The following is a 25365-nucleotide window of genomic DNA, read 5'->3' on the forward strand; positions in this document are numbered from 1 at the left end:
TCTACGCGAGGACAGATGGCGTGCGCCTTCTCTCCTTCACAGCTTGGCAGGCACAAGCATCTCGGGCTTCTCGGCTGACAGTCCTAGATCCCACACACACTAGCTTTTAGTGTTCCCATATCATGTTCACCAAAAAATATAAAGATTTTGCCGTTCTTTCCACAGTTTTGGGGGAAAGAACCCGACACTATCGATGTAAACAAACAAACGTGGTTGAGTACCGGACCTTTAAATGAGATTTAAACCAAAAGTATCGCGTGTTTTACCATAAATCTTTGTGAAATGACAGCCAATGTGTAACCCAACCACATATTTTTTTTTCACAAAAAGTAATATTTTTCATATTTTTTCGGTCTTCAAACCGGACGCTCCCCTTAATGTGGAAGGTGACTGTTTCAAATTCATATGTACAACATTTCCTGGCTTAAGTTATGATAAAATAAAGGCTGATGTGTTTTTATGGGACACAAAATTTTGGAAAATTTTGTTTAGTTGGTGCAACATCTGTGGTCATATGCCGGAGAGAGACAGAAGGGGAAGGAATTATAGAAGGGAACAGATCCCAGGAGACGGGACACAACCCCCAATTAATACCTGGTACCCATTCACTGCTGGGTGGACAGGGGCGTAGGGTATCGGAAAAGCCGCCCAAATTTTTCCACTCTGCCCGGGAATCGAACCCGGGCTCTCTCGGTTGCGTGTCGAGTGTTTATGGGACTCAAATCAATAAGTTAATGAAATGCCAAAACTTTTTGAGCTCGAAGACTAACAGAAAAAAGAGCATGGGATTTATTTGTGGCTGTTGTGAAAGGATTTTTTGGGGAGCAAAAAGGCAGCAAATTACAATGATTTGGTGAAGACATTGCTTGATAGCTGTCATCTTTTAGGCTGCAACATGAGCATAAAGATTCATTTCCTCAAGAGCCACCTCAATGAATTTCCTGCTACTCTTGGAGACGTGGGTGATGACCATGGCGAGCGCTTTCATCAAGATATCAAGGTAGATGGGACACACACATGATGGCAGACTACTGTTGTAGTATTCAAAGAAACTGTATAAACATGAAACACTCATGGTGCTCCTACACTTCACTGTGTTCCCTGCTCTAACTCTGTACAGCTTTGCAAAATGAATGATCTGCTGCTCTCTCACCCTCTCAAATACCATAACCTTATTCTTTCCAACATTCACTCTCAGCTTTCACCTCTTACACAGGAATTCACCATTTAACTTTGCTTTTCAGCACTTTTGTATGTATCTTTTTTTTATCAGGAATTCACCATTTAACTATCCTTTCCAGCACTTTTGTAAGTATTTTTTATCAGAAATTCACCAATAATTTATCCTTTCCATCACCTTTTTAATCTGGAATTCTCCATTTAATTACACTGGTCAACACACTTTTAGCTGACAGGTTTTGTGGTTGTTTTTAGCTAATTTTGAGGTGCTGATATCAATATATGGCATCCATTTTTTGCTAACACATCAGGTTTTCATTCTATAGTACATCCCTATTTTATAATGTACTGTATGAATAATTTATTTGGTCAGGTGAGTTTACTAAGTCTCATATCTTAAATCCATAAGTTATAATGTCAACAGAATCTGAAATAATCAGTAAAATACAAGATAACATCACCTTTTATTGAATACATCTGGTTAATTCTCAAATATAATGGATAAGGCACAAACAATTGTACAAAAACCAACATATTCGTGGAAGGCATAAACAATTGTACAAAAAACAACATATTCGTGGAACTAATTTACGCATTTGATACAATTTAAAAATCTGCTATAAGTGAATCACGATATGGCAAGGGATTACTGTATCCCTGAAAAGTAAACAGTGGGTGAATATTATATTCAAAAGGATTAAGTTAAAATGTTCAAAAGTATATTAAAAAATTATTAACCCATAAAGTACCGTTGATGCGGCTCACACGTTAAAAGCGATTTACAATTATATACAGTAGAGCCCCACTTAGCGCGAGATCAATTAGCATGAACCGCAATTAGCGCGAGCCGCCATCTACCAAGAAAAAAATTAATTAGCGCGAAAGCCTCAGTAGCACCACAACTGAATTTTTAAAATTGCGCCAAGCCGCCATGATGCGTGGCACAAGCCGCGAGAGCCCTTACTTTAGCAGACAACGCCATGTTGATACAGGGCAAGTGCTTTGTTTACGTTGTGGATGTGGATACGGGCAACTGACCTTGGCCGTGTGTGACGCACACCTGGAAAATTTGGATTTGCCGGTTGTCCAAGCTGCCGCCAACGCGGTGGGAAGAAAAGGGCCCAGTGTGATACCAGGTTACGGTGAACCGACAACTTGCTCCCGGATGGATGCACGGGCGTTGCCAGTAGCCACAACGGTTAGAAGAAAACGGCCAGTGTGATACTGCCTTAAGGCAGCGAGGCCGCTGACTGGGTGAGCGCCGGCAATGACGTCATCGGACTCCCAGCGAATCACAAGCGTGTTTTCAGAGCTCAGCCAATCGTAGTTTTTTTTTTTTTATGCGAGTGATTATTTTGAGTAATTATCAAACCCAAATATGTGCACCAAATATTTTTTTTCATAATGGTTATTTTATTCAATTAGCGCGAATTCAGTTAGCGCGACCACGTTCATCCACCTAATTCTCACGCTAAATGGGGCTCTACTGTACCACTGATGCGTCTCCAAGAACGTAACCCTTGCGTTAATCGAGAGGTGACTGTAATTGATGGTATGTATTTGTTATTGCTGCCAGCATATTATTGATACTGACAACTGTTCACTATGCACAGGCTAGCACATAGTATCCACGAAATAGGACAAGCCGTGTGGCTGCAGGTTGCCTGTGCATGATCTTGCTCACTTCAGACTTGGCTGAACCAACTATAGGAATCACTTATTACAGAAACCTTCTGGAACATTTCTTACATAGGAAATGAGACTTAGTTACACACTGGGTGTGAAACTTATCCCTGCAAAGTAAGCAATGGTTGAATGCCAGATTATCACAGGGCATACAGCACAGACAAAACAATGATACTTTCTTTGTTCTGTTACATGCAGGTTTTCCTGAAAAGGTGGAGGGAAACATGGTTATATTCCCTTCCTTAAAGCATTTTACCAAGTGGCTTCACAACTGCTCTTGAGGAAAGTTATACGAACCTGGGTTATACCCATGATATAATACAGTTGCAAATGCAATTGCATACACTCCACAGTCTGCTCCTCCAGTCTGCTTTGTACACGCCTTCCAGTTGATTACCATCTCTGGCTCCTCAGTGTGAAGCATCCTTGCTAACTCACTGAGGAGATGTGGGGCTGTAACACCTATAAAAAGGGAATCAAAAAGATTCACTACCCCAGGATCACAGCCCACAGTGCTGGCACACAGCCATTGGTTGTCATTCAAATTCAAAATCTGAACCCAACCACCAGCTGGAGCAGCAACACGTGGAACATGAAGAGGCCTGAACAGCATTCGATTCTGTAAACCAGGCATCTCGGGGAACTTGTGCAAAAGGAGACCTTGTGCATGATCAATGGCATTGTCTGCCAACCATGCACCACTCTGTATGGTTTGCATTGCACATGCAATTTGAGTCCAGGTCTGGAGAGGTTGGGATTGCCTGGTGACAGGGAGTGGCTCGGGAGATCTTTTTGGTGCGGGGGTACATCCCGTAATCATAACTTCCTCACATCTGGAGGTTTTGCAGGGTGGTAGTTCATCAGAAGCAGCTTCATACTACTTCCACTTCCCCAAACCAGACTGCTTCTGCCATAATACAGGAATGGGTGTAGTGGTGGTGTGTGCTGCCTTGCCCTCAGTGTCAGGAGCTTCAACAGAAAGGGGAGCAGTAACAGGCCCTAATATCTCTTCCTGCAGAGCCTGACTTGAAGGATCCAAGGCTGTCGCATCATCCTTACGCTTGATGTATGGCTTGAGTTGATCATAAGGACACCACTCCTGCAGAGGCTTCATTTTTCCAATAGGCTGCAAAAGCACTCGCTGGCTGTCATCAATCGCAGCGATACTGAAAAAAGAGGATTATTAACTTTCTTTCAAATGATTTAACTATTCTAAACCCCTTTTCAAAAGTCGACAGCATCATACTCCTGTCTCTCAAATACCAAATAACTTTGTGGTTTTCCCTTCATCTTCTTTCCTTCCTACATCCTGACTTTGACACTACTCTTTGCTGGTCCTCCTCAATCACTGTCTGTCAATAATATGACGTGAGCAGCATACAAACATCTTAAAACATTCCAACTTTCTCCATTCAACATCTTTTATTACTCTTGTTCTCACATCTCTAATTACTCCATCCATTTACACACTGAACAAGCAGGGGGATATTTACAACTTTACCTCACTCCTACCTCCATTTTCAAACTATCACATTCATACCCTTCAACCTTAACCACTGCTGTTGCACCACTGTAAATAAGACTTCATTGCACTGAACAGTTTATGATCTCCCACCCTAGTATATACTTTTGTCATCTCCCACAAATCCTCCCACTCATCTAGATCATAAACCATTTCCAGATCCATAAAGGTAGCATATACTATAGTTACTACGTATCTTTTTCCTAGGTAGTATTTTCTACCAAAAACATCAATGTTTCTATCTGGTTCAAACATCCTCTCCTTTTTCTAAAAGCTCTCTGTTCCTCTTCAATTCTTAGTTTTTTTTTTACAGTTAATGAAGCTGTTCAAGGGCAACAAAAAGAAAGTTTAGAAAAAAAGCCTGTTAATTGCTGCTCCCACAAAAGAAAAAAGTGAAGAGTGGCCAAAATAGAGGCCAATTTTGGGTGGAGGCATCTTGATACACTCCTCCAGAAAGAGGACAAGTCATAGGCAGGAGGAAATACAGATGAAGGAAGGCTGTTCCAAAGTATACCATGGGATGGATGAGTGAAGATGCTGGTTAACTCTTGCATAAGGAATTTGGACAGTACGGGGATAAGCAAGGGTAGAAAGTCATGTGCAGTGGCCATGGGAGGGGGGGAGGTATGCAGTTAGCAAGTTGAGAAGAGCAGTCAGTGTGAAAATATCGAGAGGACAGAAAGAGAGGCAACATGGCAGCAGAATTTAAGAGGTAGAAGACTGTCAGTAAGAGGAGAGCTGATGAGATGAGGAGCCTTGGACTCTGGTCTGTCCAAGAGAGCTCTTTGCTTTCTAAACTGCACTCTTTCGGATTCTATCCCTCTCTCTGTTCCTTTATCTCCAGTATCCTTTGCGTCAATTCTGTCTCTGCTGTGGTAGACGGCCATTATCGTGTGTTGGCAACCTGTTGCCCCAGGTGTATCCAAGTGTGTGGATAATATATCAGCCTACGCATAGTAATTAGTCATCAGTGTCAATAATATGCAGGCAACAGTAACTAATACTGTCAATTATAGCCAATTTTGAGTAAAAATTATTAGTATTCTCCCAAACACCTGTTGCTGATTATAATTCTTAACCCGGTAGCAGCGGGGATCATGTTTCTTAATGGTCCCTCTTAGCGAGAAAAATGAGAAAAAATCACCCCTCACACAAACCATTTCATAATATATATCCAAGCATTTGTGATCAGTTTATGTATCATCTATTTTTTGGGGGTTTAAATCATGGCACAAATTTGCCCCGTCGCTGCTACACGGTAAAGCCACAAATTTGGCCCGTCGCTGCTACACGGTAAAGCCACAAATTTGGCCCGTCGCTGCTACCAGGTTAAACAACCTTGGCGCTGTCCACCACCGAGAAAATTAGCAAGATTTATATTAACCCGGTAGCAGCGATGGGCCAAATTTGTGGCTTTACCATGTAGCAGCGACGGGTCAAATATGTGCCATGATATAAACCCCCAAAAAATAGATGATACATAATCTGATCACAAATGCTTTGATATGTATTATGAAATGGTTTGTGTGAGGGATGATTTTTTCTCATTTTTCTCGCTTAGAGGGACCATTAAGAAACATGATCCCTGCTGCTACCAGGTTAACAAAACAGGTGTTTGGGACATTATGAATAACTTTTAACTCAAAATCAAATATAACTGATGGTATTTGTTATATTGACTGCATATTATTGACACTGACGACTGTTTGCTATGTGTAGGATATGATATATTATCCACACAATCAAACACACCATGGGCAACAGGTTGCCAGCGCATGATGATGCTCACTTCAGACTTGGCCGAACCCACTGTAGTTTTATTCTTGCCCCCCCCACCGTCCTTTATAAACTTATGCTTTGCAAGGAAAAAGAAGTAACAGATTAATACAAAACACATCAAAACTTATCAGAAAAAGTAGTTTCATCCTTGTAAATGAAGGAGTCACAAAAATGAAGAGACTTTAGGAGGTGGGGGGGTGGGGGGGTGGGGGGGGGGACCGACCCACTCCCTATCCTGCTGAAAATGTGTAGCCACTGTACGTCCGAAAATAAAATTTTCACCTCCATATTATAGTTAATGGACTAAATAAATGTCCCTCAACTATAATATGCAGCAGCAAATTTCTTAAAATTATCTAACCCCACATTAATCTCTAAACCTTATCTCTTGGACTTATACAGTCCTTCCCTTAAAAGAAAACAGTGAATCCCATTTGTGCATTTAGCACTTTTGCTACTAATCCCTCTGAACCCTTCCTGATACTCTTTACGGCAATAAAACCAAAAAAATCAGTACTCACGTAACGACAGACATCATCTTTCATGCCATGCCAGATATGTGTCACAGCCACCTATTCCAGTGTGGCATTAATACCAGCATGTGCCGCAAGATTTGCAGTGTGACAGTGCCACAACAGCAACCGGCAGCTTCCTATTCTGTTTTTTGTTGTCTTGACCCACATGGGTATTGTAGTGCAAATTTTCTCCTGTAAAAGACACTCACACATACAGTGATAATGCATAAATCTTCTTACCAATGAATACATCATTTATATCTGCTGACATTGGGCAAAGCTGTGCTGTAGCTACAAGTAAGGATATATTCATATTGTACTTACCCTGTGGTTCATATTGTCCCTTTTGGAGGCACTTTCTGATGATTTGTTTCTGATTTTTGGTGTATTCAGGAGGATAGGTTCTAAATTTTAAGTAAGTTTTGATTACCTCCATTTGCTGTTCATCTGATGATGTGATCACATCAACTCCAGAGGCATCCATATCCATTTCCTAGCTATTTGGAGTAAGCAACAGGAGAAAAGAAATTAGCAAAAAACTATAGACCCTTTTCATTAACACCTGTTATTGTGAAGATCATGAAAAAATTGTGAGACATTCTATAAGGGTAGGCGGTGGCTGAGTGGTTAGCGTGCTGGGCTCACATTCACCACGCCATGGACAATGTCGGTTCGAATCCCCCACGCTACCACCTGGGATTTTTCAGTCACCGTCGAGTGGCCTAAGACTACCCACATGCTGTCCAGAAGACCACCCATCAACCCGGACTCTAGAAGAAACCGTCCAGTGAATCAAGAATGAGTTCTGGGGGGCAGCATGAGCCAAGCATAACTGCCGCCACTATAAAAAAAATTGCCTAAGAGGCCTACGACTGCCCACATGATGTCCTGAAGACCACCCATCAACCCGGACTGTAGAGGAAACCATCCAAGTGAATCAAGAACCAGCTCCAGGGGGCAGCATGAACCAAGAAAAGATGGCGCCACTATAAAACACTAAAACACTTGTCTGCGCCATGACAGGCTGGGGCCAACTACCATCCAGGCCCCTCAAGAAAGCCTACAGGCACTATAAACTGAAACATGAAAAATAAAAAAATAAATCAAATAAGAACAAATTGATAACTTCATGCCAGCATAGATTTGTAAGTGGAAGGTTATACTTATGCACATAAAGTTTATAATAACTAGTTAACATTCTGCAAGGTTAGTTTACTTACAAAAGTTAGAGTTAAAAAGGTATAAAGAATGTAAGTGCTCAGGGTAAAAAGAATTCTTTCAGCAATGAAAGGACTTGCGAACAATGTTACCAGCACTGGGTCTGGGTGTTGGGCCTGGCGGGTTACTGTGTCAGGTGTAGCTTATATACTTTCTTGCTAAAAATATTGACTTAATTCAAAGGTTATGACCTAAAGTATTAATAATGCTGTACCACTTAAAGAATGATCACTGCACACAACGATAGGTTTCCTTCATACCTCGGACAAGTCACTCGACAGGTTGGTTAGCCACTGCCCTCAGTGTTTTTGTGTATATACTCTCCTTACAGTTCCTGTATCTTGTCCAGTGATGGTAGTATCACTAGTATGTAGAATTGTTATGCCGTTCATGGGCACGCATTAATATTTGTCATTATAACTCAAATTCAAATAAATTCTTGATCAGTTGAACCAGAGATTAAAAATAGTGGTTTATTCACTAAGTTTTATAAGGCACTGTTATCACACCCATTATTAGGGAAAAATAATATGGGTAGTGTGACTTAAAGAACATTTCTTGAGGTAAATATATATGTTATAGAGATTCTGATGGTGAACCAAGGGTCAAGGGACAGGGTCCAACCATTTGAGATTAAATTTCATCACTTATCACTTAGAGCTTAGTTTAACTATGTACTTGTAAAGTACTTTAATCATAGATTATCAGACATGATGAAAATAATTAGCACCAATATATCCCTATGGTCCTCCTAGTTGTGAAAGCTTCTACCCAGGAAAAGAAGACAACTGTTATGAAGGATGAAGTCTCCAAGGCATTGAATGGCATACAGATAACTGATTCAAGATTCACAAATGGAGGCAAAATTGTTATGAACTTTGACAATGAGAACAGAAGGAATGAGGCTGCTCAAAAACTGGAGTCTGTTGAGCAAATTATTGCCAAGTGTTGGAAAGATTAAACCAAAGATAACAATGTTCAATGTACATAGAAAGGAAACCAAGGAAAAAATAAGGGAGACCATCTTGGACCGCAATGAGTTCTTATGCACAATTCAAGTTGTTAATAATAAAATTGAGCTGATTGATGTACAGTAGGGCCCCACTTAGCGCGAGATCAATTAGCACGAACCGCAATTAGCGCGAGCCACCATCTACCAAGAAAAAAATTAATTAGCACGAAAGCCTCAGTTAGCGCGAGCAGCCACCACGACTGAATTTTTAAAATTGCGCCAAGCCACCATGATGCACGGCACAAGCCGCGAGAGCCCTTACTTTAGCAGACAACGCCATGTTGATACAGGGCAAGTGCTTTGTTTACGTTGTGGATATGGCTACGGGCAACTGACCTTGGATGTGTGTGACGCACACCCGGAAAATTTGGATTTGATGGTTGTCCAAGCTGCTGCCAACGCGGTGGGAAGAAAAGGGCTCAGTGTGACACCAGGTTACAGTGAACCGACAACTCGCTCCCGGATGGGCGCACAGGCGTTGCCAGTAGCCACAACGGTTAGAAGAAAACGGCCAGTGTGATACTGCCTTGAGGCAGCAAGGCCGCTGACCGGGTGAGCGCCGGCGATGACGTCATCAGACTCCCAGCGAATCACAAGCGTGTTTTCAGAGCTCAGCCAATCGTAGGGTTGTTTTTTTAATGTGAGTGATTATTTTGAGTAATTATCAAACCCAAGTCAGACCCACGTGTGCACCAAATAATTTTATTCATATTGGTTACTTTATTCAATTAGCGCGAATTCAGTTAGCGCGACCACCTAATTCTCGCGCTAAATAGGGCTCTACTGTAGAAGGCGGTACGATGAACTATATTTTGAGGTGCAACCCAACTGTGAGAGAGCTGATTTATAAGAATCATGAGAAGTTAAAATAAGAATGGGGAATATAGACAGTGAGACAGGTACCATGCAATTGTATGCTGTCATTGCCAGAGATATAGCCATCTTGAGGCCAACTGTACTGCCAAGAATAATAGAGAAGCCCAAAAATGTTACAAGTGTGCTGGTGATCATAAATCAAAGGAGTGCGCCATGGCTGAGTAGAAAGACACAAATTGTGTGAGGTACAAGAAGCCTGAAATCAACCACTCATCAAATAACCAGAATTGTGTTGGTCTTCAGACTGAAATTGAGAGAATTCATAACATAACCAATCATGGCTATTAATTGGTGTATGAGACTCGAAGATAGATTGTGTGGTAATGTAACACCCTGAATTTCCTCTTTCCTATGCTCCAACACGACCACAGCATGTAACGAAACACACGAGAAATTAATCCAAAGGAAAGGTTTGCTGGCGCTGGGGATTGAACCCGTGACCAGCAGGAAGGGAGAGCCAATCCTTAATCAGTCTGCCAAAGAGGTACCCCCCTTGCAGTGAGTTATGGGAGGCTTGCCCATCAGGCAAGTCAGCTGCACTACAGTAAATGTTCAGCGAGTTAGAAATAACCATTGGATATTGAATTTTGATACTTTAAAAAGATCAGACATATGAAAAATGAAACAAACTCTTTCATCCCTCACGCTGGTAAACTCTGGAACAATCTTCCTCCATTTGTATTTCCTCCTGCCTACGACTTGAACTCTTTCAAGAGGAGGGTATCGGGACACCTCTCCTCCCGAAATTGACCTCTCTTTTTGGACACTCCTTTGACCTCTATTCAGGAGCAGTAAGTAGCGGTCTTTTTTTTATATATTTTTCTTTACGCCCTTGAACTGTTTCCTTAGCTCGCGTTTCAAATGGGAGTTTGCGTTTCATTTACCTTTCAATTGTTAACTGTGCGTTCAGTGGGGAGTTCATTGTTCATTTACTATGTTTTGTAATCGGTCATGGCCATAAAATTTAATTAGTTCCTGGCGAGATGGGAGGTCATCATATCAACTGCTGAAAGCTTAAATTATAATTGCATTCGTCTCAATGGCCCAGTGTGCAGCTGAATCTTACATGTACGTATTTTTTAGTAAAGGTTATTTAAGTAGGTTTTAATTCTATATTTATATTCAGCACATGGATTTAGTAAACTTACATATAACTTTTCTTTTTTAATTCTTTATTTACCACTCGATAAAAGCTCCAACAGGCACTCTACTGCTGCACTACCCTGGTGGTGGCCTCTCAAACTACACACCACTTGCCTGGTATTATGAGTACTCCAGCAATGTGGACGTGACATGGAACGTGTGGCCGAATTGACTCTTACATGTGGGCGAACTGACTCTTACATGTGGACGGATTGACTCTTACATGTGGGCGAACTGTCTCTTACATGTGGACGGATTGACTCTTACATGTGGACGAACTGACTCTTACATGTGGACGGATTGACTCTTACATGTGGGCGAACTGACTCTTACATGTGGACGGATTGACTCTTACATGTGGACGAACTGACTCTTACATGTGGGCAGAAAGTCTTGAGGGCGAAATGACCGTAAGCCAGCCCATGACCTGTAAGGCCCATTCCCCGCCTTGAGCAGCACACCGGACAGGATGAACTTTCTGCCACTCTCCCTCCTAAGCAGCTCCTCTGACCTCACCCTGCCCACGTCGTTCACCCCAACATGAGCCACCACCACCGCATCTTCGCCAGACCCTGCCATTATCCTTTCCAGTCAGTCGGAGACATCCCTCACCCCAGCCCCCAGCAGACACACCCTCAGTTTCCTGTCTCTTTCTCTCTCACAGAAGGTGTGGTCCAGGTACCGTACTGCACCTATGAGTCCCATACCACCAGCGCCTCCAGCCCTCTCCTCTCTCACTTCTCCAGCTGCATCATCCATTACTCCTGACCCTCACTCCCCTGGGCTGCTACCTTCTCCCTCCCCTGAGCTGCTGCCTCCTCACTACCCTAGGCTGCTACTTCCTCACTCCCCTGGGTAAAATTCTAGTGGTTGCCCATACTCCCCCCTCCCCCCCATACAAGCCTGGGGACCTGGTGGGAATGCGGGGTTTCGGGTGGGGGACACGAAATCCGTCGCATTCGCGTATTTTTTTAGTGTGTGTGTGGGGGGGGATAAAAACTCCCTAGATCTAGGGAAATTCCCTAAATTTAGGGAATTTTTCCTCCCACCACCACTAAAATAAGCGTTAGCGACGAATTTAGTGTTCCCCATACGAAAACCACGCACTCAGTGGATCCCCAAGCTTGTTTTGGGAGAGAAGCGTAGTGAACCCACCAAACGATGCTCACCTCACCATCTGGCGTGGCACCGGCGGCCATCTGTGCTCACATAAACCACCTTCACCACACTCATGCCCTCTCACTAGTAGGTTGTCACCTCATCGCAAGGTTTCTGTCCTCCAAGTAGAGTCCGTGGCACCAAACACAGTGTATCTTCATTGTTTATCACTGACACAAGTAAAACCACCGGCTAGCCGGGATCCATCCAACACCGCGCCTTTAACACTACTGCGGCTTGTGCAGGAAGTGCAGGCTCTCGAACCTCTTGCCCGAGCTGTTCGAACACGTGAATCCTTACTGACCGGATTTTGAATATGCTTCACGGGCTCGTATTCCCAGTATACAAGGTGATTGTGGATATTGACTCCGCGCCTCCAGAATACGATAATACGCCTCCATATATCATAGTAAAAAAAAAAAAGTACTTAGAAGTGAAGAAGCCGAATTAATCCCCTTCCCCCAATGATCTTGGGGGACCTGCGTGAACTCGGGGTATTTGGGTGGGGGAGCATATTTAAACTACTCCAACCGAACTTTACTACCTGCTAACGAGGGGGCTTCGCCCCCGTCGACCCCCCTGCTAGCCAAGGGGGGGCTGCGCCCCCCCTGGACCCCCCCCTCTTACAGGTGCGTGTTCTAAAAAAAAATAACCACGCGTGGTGGACCTGGTCTCATATGCGTGGGCTAATGGCTAACTAAGCGTACCATCGCTAACCTAGCGTACCATCGGAAATAGTATTAGGTAAAGGTGCGTGTTCAAAAAAAAAAAAAATAATAACCACGTGTGATGGACCTGGTCTCACCTAGCGTATCATTGTCAACCGGATCGTTGGCAACGCTGCTCATATTGCAATGGCGTCGCTATGTAAACACATCGTCCGTATGTATAATATGCCCTTAAGTACAATATGGAGGAGTCTCAATGGCCCCCTTGCCAATTTTGGTTGCGAGGGGTGAGTATGGGCAAACACTAGAATAATACCCTCCCCTGGGCTGCTGCCTCCCCACTCCCCTGGGCTGCTGCCTCCCCACTACCCTGGGCTGCTGCCTCCCCACTCCCCTGGGCTGCTGCCTCCCCACTCCCCTGGGCTGCTGCCTCCCCACTCCCCTGGGCTGCTGCCTCCCCACTCCCCTGGGCTGCTACTTCCTCACCCTCCTGGGCTGCTATATACCTTCTCCCTCCCCTGGGCTGCTGCCTCCTCACTACCCTGGGCTGCTACTTCCTCACCCTCCTGGGCTGCTATATACCTTCTCCCTCCCCTGGGCTGCTGCCTCCTCACTACCCTGGGCTGCTACTTCTCCTGGGCTGCTACATTCTCCCTCCCCGCCCTGCCCAGCCAAGACCTCAAACCTTACCTAGATTTCTTTCCTAGATGGGGAGAACCCCATCTAGAATCAAGTGACGCCTCCAACCAAGACAGCAAGTAGAGAGTCCTTTAGATGATCTGATGGTTGGCCAATGTGGCATCACCAAGACCACACAAACCACTGCCATACCACTCTTGAGCAAGTGGCAAGACAATGCAGTCAGATTGGCAATCCCGAGTGGAGACCACAGCACTGGACACGTACAATCCTACAATTCAAAGTGATACTGAACAACCCAAAGTCAATCAAAATCATACAAAATTTGACCAAGAGAAGTGTCAAGATGCCGTTTAAAAGCATTAACAGAATTCACTATGACAACTGATTCAGGTAAATTATTCCAAATGCTAAGGAGTGGCCTCTTGTCTCTTATGATTTCTAAGTAAGAGGTGACCAAGATTAGGACAAAACCCTTTCAGAATGTTGAACACCATAATAAGATCAGCTCTGATCAACCTTCCTTTAATGGAGTAAAGGCTCAATCTAGCGAGAAATAACCTCTTATATATAAAAAATAAAGTGGGAAGAGGCAAAACGGAACTAATGAGCATAACAAAGATGGAAAAGTAAAGAAATCAACAGAGGGGAGGAAAACAACTAAAAAAACGGAGAAAGGAAATAAAACAGTGATCAGAACGCGAAGATGGAAGGAAAAAAGTTGAAAGTGAAGAGAAGCAAAACGAAACCAATGAACATAACGAAGATGGAAAGTGAAAGAAGTTAATAGCGGGGGGAAAGTACATCTAAAAAAAACTGAGAAAGGAAATAAAACAGTGATCAGAACGCGAAGATGGAAGGAAAAAAGTTGAAAGTGAAGAGAGGAAAAAAGGAACCAATGCGCATAACAAAGATGGAAAAGGAAAGAAAGGGAGGGAAAACAACAACAACAAAAAACGGAGAGAAAAAAAACAGGGAACAGAAAAAGCGAAGATGGAGGGAGAAGAGTGGAAAGTGAGGAGAAGCGAAACGGAACCAATGAGCATAAAGAAGATAAGAGGGAAAGGGAGAGAAATCAATAGAGGAAAAAAATAAACTGGAGAGAGGAAAGAAAGACAGCGAAGATGGATGGAGAGGAGTGTAATGGGACTCATGGCAATAACTTCAAACACAAGAAAAGGGGAAGGAAAGGAGAGACAGAAAAAAAATGAGACAGGGAGGGGATAAGGGTCACGAAGAAGGGGAGATAAGGAGCACCAAACGAAAGAAACAGAGAAAGTGAGAACAATGAATACGAGAAGAATAAAGGAAAATACAGACAAAGAATAGTCGAGGAAGGATATAAATTGAGGCAGGAAAAAGATAGGAGCAAGCAAACCTATCCACGGAAACAAGGAAAGTGAGGAAAGTGAAGGAGATAAGAGGAGAGAAACTGACACAATGGGGCTTAAAACAATGAAAATGAGAAGAATAAACGAAAATACAGACAAAGAATACCCGAGGAAGAATATAAACTGAGGCAGAAAAAAGATCGGAAAAGCAAACCTATCTACGGAAACAAGGAAAGTGAAGGAGATAAGAGGAGAGAAACTGACACAATGGGGCTTAAAACAATGAAAATGAGAAGAATAAACGAAAATACAGACAAAGAATACCCGAGGAAGAATATAAATTGAGGCAGAAAAAAGATAGGAAAAGCAAACCTATCCACGGAAACAAGGAAAGTGAAGGAGATAAGAGGAGAGAAACTGACACAATGGGGCTTAAAACAATGAAAATGAGAAGAATAAACGAAAATACAGACAAAGAATACCCGAGGAAGAATATAAACTGAGGCAGAAAAAAGATAGGAAAAGCAAACGTACCTATCCACGGAAACAAGGAAAGTGAAGGAGATAAGAGGAGAGAAACTGACACAATGGGGCTTAAAACAATGAAAATGAGAAGAATAAACGAAAATACAGACAAAGAATACCCGAGGAAGAATATAAACTGAGGCAGAAAAAAGATCGGAAAAGCAAACCTATCCACGGAAACAAGGAAAGGGAGGAATACAGAGGAAGCGAACACGGTGAATAAATAAATGAACAGAGTAAAAGAAAATACAGACAAAGCATAATCGAGGAAGGATATAAATCGAGGGAGAAAAAGATAGGAACAAGCAAACCTATCCACGGAAACAGGGAAAGCGAGGAAGAGAAACAGAGGAAGCGAACACGATGAGCAGGTCGCTAAGGAGATACAAGATGGGTACAATAGGGCGTATAGGAGGAATAAACTTGAAACAGAGGACGGGATGGAAAGGACGGGGAAACTAATGAGAAAAAAAATACATAAAGTGCAGAAGAAGTAGGTACAAGATATAAGTGGAAAGGAAGATACAGAGAAGAAACGAACGTGGGCATTTTTTATTTTTTTTACAACAAAGGAGACAGCTCAAGGGCATAAAAAAAAAGGAAACAATAATAAAAAAAGCCCGCTACTCGCTGATCCTAAAAAAAAAAGAATCAAAAGAGGTGGGCGAAAGAGAGGTCAATTTCGGGTGGAGAGGCGTCCTGATCAGAAGAACGTAAATTTAAACATACGAAAAGGGGAAGGAGAGGAAAAGAAAGTAAGGAAGGAAACAAGGAAGAAAAAGAAGGTAGAATCATTAACAGGAAACCAAAATTCAGAGAACAGCGTAGGAGAAGGAAGCATAGGAAAAAAAGAGAGAAACAAAGATCGGGAAAGAAGCGATAGCGGGAGGAGAGGAAGGAGAGGAAAAGAAAGTGAAAGAAAAAAAAGGTAGAATCTTTTACACCAAACCAAAAGAACTTGCGTAGGAGGAGAAGGAGACAAAGAAAAGAAAGCGAGGCACAAAGATAGGAAAAGAAGGAAAAGGGGAAGAGAGAGGGAAGGAAAGGGAACAGAAAAAGCATAAGAGGAAGCAAGGAGGCAAAGAAAGTAGAATCTTGAACACCAAAACGAGAAAACAGCGTAAGAGAAGAAGGAGAGAACGCGAAAAAAGCGAGGCACAAAGATAGGAAAAGAAGGAAAAGGGGAAGAGAGAGGGAAGGAAAGGAAACAGGTGAGGCATAAGAAGGAAGCAAGGAGGCAAAAGAGAGTAGAATCTTGAACACCAAAACGAGAAAACAGTGTAAGAGAAGAAGGAGAGAACGCGAAAAAAGCAAGAAATAAAGATGGGGAAGAAGGGAAAAGGGAAGAGAGAGGGAAGGAAAGGGAACAGGAGAGTCATAAGAAGGAAGCAAGGAGGCAAAAGAAAGTAGAATCTTGAACACCAAAACGAGAAAACAGCGTAAGAGAAGGAGAGAACGCGAAAAAAGCGAGGCACAAAGATAGGAAAAGAAGGAAAAGGGGAAGAGAGAGGGAAGGAAAGGGAACAGAAAAGGCATAAGAAGGAAGCAAGGAGGCAAAGAAAGTAGAATCTTGAACACCAAAACGAGAAAACAGCGTAAGAGAAGGAGAGAACGCGAAAAAAGCGAGGCACAAAGATAGGAAAGGAAGGAAAGGGAACAGGAGAGGCATAAAAAAGGAAACAAGGAGACAAATGAACGAACAAAGAGCGCAGCGTAAGAAAAGGAGACAAAGAGAAGATAGCGAGGAACAAACATGGGAAAAGAAGGAAAAGGGGAAGAGAGAGGGAAGGAAAGGGAACAGGAGAGGCATAATAAAGAAACAAGGAGACAAATGAACGAACAAAGAGCGCAGCGTAAGGAGACAAAGAGAAGATAGCGAGGAACAAACATGGGAAAAGAAGGAAAAGGGGAAGAGAGAGGGAACAGGAGAAGGAACATGAGAAGCATAAGTTAAGAAGGAGACAATGAGGTTAAAGAGGGCAGAATCTTGGATACCAAATCAATAAAATAACGTAAGGGAAGAAGGAGGCAAGATAAAGGAAAAAAAAACAAGAAAAAAAGATGTGTAAAGAAGGGAAAGGGGGAAGGAAAGTGTACGAGAGAGGCTTTTAAGGTCTGCAGCCGCTGTACCGTCACGCGGCCGCAGCAAAATATTACTAAACTCATGAAAAATGCTTTGCGAGTTAGCTGCGGTAATTTGATACAGGGTTTGCATATACGCCGGCTGCTCCCGCCTCTCAATTACATGCCTCTGATTACATATGGCGAGAAGTATTGGAATGTAAGGAGCCCGTGATTACGTTATTAATCTTCGCGTATCAAAAGCTGCTTGGCGCGAAGACTGATTCCCGGGCTTGTCGGGGGAAGATGCCTCAGAAAACACGACGGTAATGGAAGTAAGTAGTAGTTCATAGCAGAAGTTGTAGTAGTAGTAGTAGTAGTAGTAGTAGTAGTAGTAGTAGTAGTAGTAGCTAGCATTATTAGTATTAGTATTAGTATTAGTATTAGTATTAGTAGTATTAGTCAGGGGTGGATCAAATACAATTGTATTTGTATTTGAATTGTATTTAAATACAATTCTAATGTATTTGTATTTGTATTTGTATTTGTATTTTGGTACCCAGAAAAAAAGTATTTTGTATTTATATTTGTATTTTGGCACCCAGAAAAAAAGTATTTTGTATTTGTATTTATATTTCGAGTCAAAACCATTTAAGGAGGATAAATACTGTTAAGGAAATAGAAAAAGAAGTAATGTTAAGCCGCGTTAAGGCGGAGGTGGAATTAAACAAATTAAGGTTGAATGCGAAGGAGGAAAGGATTAACGTCAGATCACGGGGAAAGCGGAGTAAGGAGAACATTAAGGTTGAAGGCGGAGGAGGAAAAAAATTGAGGGTGGGGAGTAAGGAGGAAATTAACCTCAGGTCACATGGAGGAGGAGTAGGAGAGGATTTAGGGAGTTACTGAGGGATGGGTGGCTCGGAAGAAGGATCCGCCCGCAAAAATGTGTGACGTCACGGAAATGGGAGGCATAGGGGATGAGGTGTGAGTGAAGACGACGAGAGAGACAGTAAACCGATCTACTGCTTTAACTTGGCAAATGTACTAGTCACCTATCAAAAAGAGGTTGCATCCATTTCTTGAGCGGACTGATGTCATTGCCGCAGCTGTCATGGACCCCAGGTTTAAGCTGGCATGGATGCCATTTAGAAAATGCAAAAGGAAAAGGTTTCCAAAATTGTGGACCTAATTATTTCCGAGTCAATTCAGTCGACCTTGAAGGAGAAAACATTTCAAGAGAGTAAGCCTTTCGTCTTTTCGGCTGGCATGAGTACAACACGAGCACGACCTCGTCTTTTTGCCTACATGCCTCCAGCTGGGCAAAGGATGGCAAGTGCATCGACAAATGACACTACAGTGGTGAAGGCAGAACTTGAAACGTACCTAGAAGAAGGTGTTTTGCCTTTTGATGTCAATCCACTGAGGTACTGGCGTGATGCAAAAAAGCTTCAAAATTTTGAAGCACTTTGCCAAGAATATTCTAGGGTGCTGTGCAACGTCGGCACCATATGAGAGGGTGTTTAGTAAGGCCGGCAATTTTTACACTCCTGAGCGAACAAAACTCGGCCCGGAAACCTTCCGGGCATTAATGATGAAAAAATGCAATTATGATGTGAAGTGTAAACTTGTGAAAAAAGTATCTTTATATTTTTTTGCATAATTTCAGGAGTATTTTTATTTGTATCTTTGAAATCTGGAATAGGAGTATTTGTATTTTTATTTGTATTTTTAGATTCAGGAATAGAAGTATTTGTATTTGTATTTGTATTTTTAGATTCAGGAATAAAAGTATTTGTATTTGTATTTGTATTTTTGGAATCTCGAACAAAAGTATTTGTATTTGTATTTGTATTTTTGGAATCCCGAACAAAAGTATTTGTATTTGTATTTGACTTATAAAAAAATCAGTATTTGATCCAACCCTGGTATTAGTATTAGTATTATTGGTATTAGTATTAGTATTATTAGTATTAGTATTAGTATTAGTAGTAGCAATATTATTAGTAGTAACAATAGTATTAGTAGTAGCAATATTATTATTATTATTATTATTATTATTATTATTATTATTATTATTATTATTATTAGTAGTAGTAGTAGTAGTAGTAGTAATGACAGTGGTAGTAGTAGTAGTAATGACAGTGGTAGTAGAAGTAGTAGTAGTAGTAGTAGTAGTGACAATGGTGGTAGTAGTAGTAGTAGTAGTAGTGACAGTGGTGGTAGTAGTAGTAGTAGTAGTAGTAGTAGTAGTAGTAGTAGTAGTATAGTGCGCGCCAGCTATTTTGGCCCGTGAAGGAGGAGCTTCACGGGAAAGCCTAGGTCATTAAGCTCTTAAAGCGTTGCCACATATCTGTCGCTCCGCCTCCAACAGGGTCTAGCTCCCACCCATCTCTCTCTGTCCCTAATTTTAACAGATTTGGAAACGTTTTCTCTAGGTCCTCCGTAGTCCTTCTCTTTCTGGAAATACTCGTGGACGTTGAAAACAATGTCCTTTGCCTGACTACGTAAGTGAGACGAGTGATGGTTTGGATGAGCTGCCATGCTTCCTCTGTGGTGGATCATGCAGTGTTGCCAACTCAAAATTTATAAATCCGCTAGGATGGCCTAAAAAATCCGCCAGATGATAGGTGAAGCTATAAAAATTTGCCGCCAGATTTGTCTTGAAAATCCGCCAATTACTCTTGTCAATTCTAAGATTTTTCCCGCTAGATTAACTGCAATTCCGCCAGATCTAGCGGAAAATCCGCTAAAATGGCATCACTGGGTGGATGGAAGTGGAATGCCGGGCTGGGCCGAGGGAACAGGGAGTGGCCAGAGGAGGAGTCAGTGAGGTCGTGACCCGACAACACTGTTGAACACTGTTGTCACGTTTTCTCCACCGTTTTATAATAACCTAAATATATAAGTAACAGTACACTGTGTAGCTCATTGCAGTTTGAATTAAAATAATATTAGTGTGTGTTTATATCTTTTGAAAAGTTTTTTTTTTTTAAATGACGCACATTAATTAAAGCCAAATACGTTCACTTGACATATTATGAGCATTTTTCACGGCCCTCCCTCTCACGGGCCAAATTAGCTGGCGCGCACTATATAGTCAGGATGAAAAATCTCAAAAGGCCCTTCAATAAAGTGTTTGAGGCATTTCTTGTTAAAAGTTGGTAACAAGTGTTTTTAACCTAATTTGGGTATGCTGAATCCAAATCTGCTTGTTACCAAGCTGGTAAATGCTTTATAAGGGTTCAAAATCGCAATTCATAATGGCCACCAAAATCATGCTAATTTGAGGTTCTCATTTTTTAAATTTTATTCTTAGACTGAAACCACGTTAACAGATGAGGCAATTAATGTATCCAAAAGAACTTCCACATGCCTGAGACCAACTGAGTTGATATCAAGCAAAACAAACATAGCAGCACCCCACCAGAGGCCAAAATCCAAGATGGCCGCCATCAAACTTAAACAAGGCATATCTCTTGTACTATATGCGCTACAAACTTGTTCTTGGTGTCTATATGTAGGTTTCTAATAGCAAGGAATCCAACTAGATGGTCTTACATAACTTATATCCAAAACAAAACATACTTGGGGTCAAATGGGAGGAACACATCCAAGATGGTTACCACTAACATTAAACCGTAAATTGCCTTTTCCAACATCAGGTAAGCCAAAACTATATGACTATGGCTACTTGTTGACAACAACAAAGCTAGTTGTCTTTATTAAAATAAAAACACCACCATGCCAAGTACATTCAGAATAACATTTTTATGAATGAAATATATTGATTTAGTCATAGGTTTGCAAATTAGAGAAACACGTAATTGAAATGAAAGTAAACTGGAGGCTGGTATTCTATACTAGTCTTGTATGTTCATGCAAGAATCCAGAGTGTGTACGCATTTGCAGGCTCCAGTGCACAACAGTTTTGATTTGCGACACTTGCATCTTAATGTTTGGCAACGTGTGGTACATGAACATGACACCACTTCTAAGCAGCTCTCGGGAACTGCTGGAAGAGATGTCAGTGTTGGAATGAGCTTTCCATCCACCAGGTTCCAGCCATGTGCTGTAGGTTCAGGTAAGTTTGGATGTGGGCAGTGTGCTTGTCGCCAAACCGAAGCTTGGTAGTGGACTCTGTGAACATGCAATCGTAGAGCATCGCTGCTGGGCGGGAGTACTTGCATGGAGCGTGATCCTGTGAATGATATGACTCTGGCTTTATCAATGTCATCCTCTTCACTGCCATATATGCGGCAAACGAATTTCTCAGCTGACTTAATCTTGTCATCATTGAGTTCACCATTGCCAAGACCCACCAACAGATGGTGTTGTTCCTTGAACACTTTCCATGCTGTTTTTTTACTGTGTCCTGCCAGAAATGACACGGTGTCACATCCTGTGAGCGCATGGAAAGGAAGCAATGCCAGTGAGACAGACTGAGAAAACGATAGTTCACTGCATACAGTGTGGACTGGAACGTATTTCTGTTTCTTTGATGTGCCTGCTTTCATCCACAAATAAGAACAGTCAAACTTATGAAAATGTGCCACCAGGAGGACAAATACGTCGGTGTCGCGAGCAGACACAACAATAGTTTGTGATTCAGCATGCAGGCAGTGGAGTATAACCCGTGTGTCGGCCTCTTCGTGTTTGGCTCTCAAACTACCCAGCTCTTTCGTTTGGTCAGAACATTGCACTTCTTCTTCATTTTCAAAGCTTAATTAAAGCCACAGATAATCCAACAATTTTATGGATGACCTGAAAGAAAACTCATGGAAAGCAGTAACATCAAATCATATCTAATTCTGGTATCACCCAATATGTTTGCCGTGCTAGAAATAGTTAATATCAGTACTATCTGTTTTTTATCATGTTTAATATGAAATTAAATCTACATTTATTGTGAAAACAAATGTTTGCCGCTTTCAAACTTGGTAGGGGTAATTGTTGATTAGATTCCAATTGTACAGGATTATATGTTTTACTACATTTTATGAGATAAAGACTATACTACATTATGTTGCGACTTGGTACCCTTTAATAAAGAAGATACATTTAGACACCAAGATAAAGTGCCTGGGTAGTGTTGAACCACATATACAAATTGGAGTTTTAGTGGTGGCCATCTTGGATTTGTTCATCCTGTTTGACCTCAAGTATGTTTTGTATTGGATAGGACCATCTAGTTGGATTCCTTGCTATTAGAAACATGCATATAGACATCAAGAACGTGTTTGTAGCGCATATAGGACAAGAGATATGCCTTGTTTAAGTTTGATGGCGGCCATCTTGGATTTTGGCCTCTGGTGGGGTGCTGCTATGTTTGTTTTGCTTGATATCAACTCAGTTGGTCTTAGGCATGTGGAAGTTCTTTTGAATACATTAATTGCCTTATCTGTTAACATATTTTCAGTCTAAGAATGAAATTTCAAAAATGCGAACCTCAAATTAGCATGATTTTGGTGGCCATTTTGAATTGCAATTTTGAGCCCTTATAAAGCATTTACCAGCGTGGTAACAAGCAGATTCGGATTCAGCATACCCAAATTAGGTTAAAAACACTTGTTACCAACTTTTAACAAGAAATGCCTCAATGAGTTTTAAATACTGACTTTTCCTCTTGTCTAATAGTAGTGTTGGCAGTCGACCCGCAGACAACTGCATACGGTGCGGTGGGGCGGTGTTGTTGTTGGTTATGGTCGAATCAGTGTTATCAATATTTTCATTTATATTTCATATCCACCAGAAAACAGCAAATATATACTTAGCGTAATTAAATGATTGATATGGAAACATATGTTAATGTAAAGGAAAAAAACGGAGCCAGCCACAGCGCCTTTGCAGTTTAAATTTTGTTATACTATAAATCAATTAATCATTTCATACACCTTGATATAGGCTACAACGTTTATTTAGTGACACTATTATTATTATTGTTATAATTATTATTATTATTTTTTGTCATTGTTACTATTATTAGCGTTGCCATTGTTGTTATTGCCATTATTATTAGTATTACTATAATATTCTTGTCATTATTATTATTATTCATATTACTTGTGTTCATACTATCACTACTATCAAAACTACTGCTTACATTATTATCGACGTTAGTGTCATTAATATAATTTTAATACTTTGTTTACTTCTGTTCTGATGTAATTACAATTATTACTCTCTCTCTCTCTCTCTCTCTCTCTCTCCTTCACACCGACCTCTCCTGTCTCTTCCCCACCCACCCTCTCTTCACACTATACCCCCATACCCCCGGCCCCCTCGCTCCCCACACCGCACCAACCGCCCCTTGGTTACGCTAACCTCTGTAACCTCGATGCCATACTGACACTAACAAATTTCTTCACATCGCACTGATAATATCTCCATCCCAACTCTCTCTCTCTCTCTCTCTCTCTCTCTCTCTCTCTCTCTCAAACACCCTTAGAAAACAATGTGTCAGCCTATTATATTAATTATAATCCTATCTATATATCTGTCAATGTCGCTAAACTAATAGGAATATTAATATTAGTGTCATTCCACAGTAGATATCACTACTACTTTCAATCATAATCAATAATCAGTCATTATTACTACATGTACTACCAATATTCCTGTTGTCATTAATATCAATATCTATAATTTTATAAATGCATGACCCTCCAAGCCAAAGAAGATGCTGCGTTTGTACAAAAGAAGATCACAGATGTATAAATTATGCATGTGTTAAGGAGAAAAGACGCTGTACGAACTGTAAGAAGAGCGACAGGTGCCAAAATCCCCTGGGCAGGGATCAGAGCAGGGAGGATAACGATGAAGCGCGACACCGCGGGGACAATGAGGACTGCCGGGGAAGGAGTGAGCGGGGGGAGGGGGTGTCGGAGGGAGCTGCTGCACAACCGCCACCTCTATATCCCTCTCAACCGGTACCACCCCTTCCATTGGCACCTCCAATGTTGCCACTACCAACACCACTACCACCACCCCCTCATCACTCTTCCTCTTCGACTGGACAGGGCGGGGCGGAGGTTGGGGGAAGCTTTGCTTGGAAGGGGCTAGCGGAGGGGGAAGCAACGAGGTGGGTGGATGACACATACCTTGAAGTTGTTGGGTGGTCTGCAAGAAATCTTTTTGAACCACCCAGATGTGGAGCCACGACATTTATCATCAAAGAAATTGTCACCCTGTTAAATAACTACATCCAGAACACACCACTGGCGCCCTTATCCCTGAAAACTGTATTCACTCTCCCCCATCTCTTCCTCCAAAAAGCACACCCAAAAACCAAACAAGCCGAAAATATCGAGGCATTAAGAAGGCGAGTTGCCTTGTGGCAAACTAACGAGTAGATGCCCTCCTTGGAGAAGCCAGAGCCGTACAGGAGAGGCTCCCCGGACCCTAACAAAACAACACCTCCACAGAAGACAGGGCTCGGAAGTTTGCAGACAAAATGCGACAAGGCAACGTTGCGTCTGCAACACGAGCCTTGTCAGAAAACTCCACACGGGGTGTGCTTCAACTCACCAGGGACACGATCAATCAACTCAAGGAAAAACATCCTCCACCGAGTGACCTGAAGGGACTGAGACTGGCAGGATGTCACCAACCACCGAATCCAGTTATATACGAAAGGATAACAGGAGAGATGGTGTGGAAGAAGGCCCTCCAGACTCGTGGCAGCGCGGGGCCCTCAGGACTTGATGCACGGGGATGGCGAAGCTTGCTGAGCAGCGCCAACTTTGGCAATGCAGCTGGTGACTTGCGCAACACCATTGCAGCACTGGCAAGAAAATTCGCCTCCTCCAGCTGCCACTATGTGGACGCCCTGACTGCATGCCGCCTCATTCCCCTGGACAAGAGGCCGGGATGCAGGCCTATAGGAGTCGGATAAGTCCTGTGGCGCATCGTAGGCAAATGCATCATGGCTGTCGTCAAAGAAGATGTGAGAATGGCAGCAGGGAACCTCCAAGTTTGTGGGGGCAGCAGGCAGGAGGAGAAGCAGCAGTCCATGCCATGCGGGAGATATTCGACCACGTGGAGTGCGAAGCAGTGC

The 25365-nt window shown here is 42.2% G+C and overlaps 1 protein-coding gene across 2 annotated transcripts; it reads right to left on the bottom strand.

Moving 5' to 3' along the window:
• Positions 1-12888: 12888 nt before the first annotated feature.
• On the bottom strand, positions 12889-17853 carry LOC126982759 (uncharacterized). Of its 2 annotated transcripts, none has more exons than XR_007735338.1 (2): positions 15099-15226; positions 12889-14940 (listed from the first exon to the last, which is right to left on the bottom strand). XR_007735338.1 is itself a non-coding variant. In XM_050835090.1 (2 exons), the coding sequence occupies exon 1, from the start codon at positions 17196-17198 to the stop codon at positions 15903-15905; it is 1296 nt and encodes a 431-aa protein (XP_050691047.1). In that variant the 5' UTR covers positions 17199-17853; the 3' UTR covers positions 12889-14940; positions 15261-15902. The 2 variants fall into 2 exon arrangements, 1 of the variants encoding a protein (XP_050691047.1); XM_050835090.1 differs by lacking the exon at positions 15099-15226 and adding an exon at positions 15261-17853.
• Between the last annotated feature and the right edge of the window lie 7512 nt (positions 17854-25365).

The sequence above is a fragment of the Eriocheir sinensis genome, chromosome 51 (genome assembly GCF_024679095.1).
Source record: "Eriocheir sinensis breed Jianghai 21 chromosome 51, ASM2467909v1, whole genome shotgun sequence".
Lineage (NCBI taxonomy): Eukaryota > Metazoa > Arthropoda > Malacostraca > Decapoda > Varunidae > Eriocheir > Eriocheir sinensis.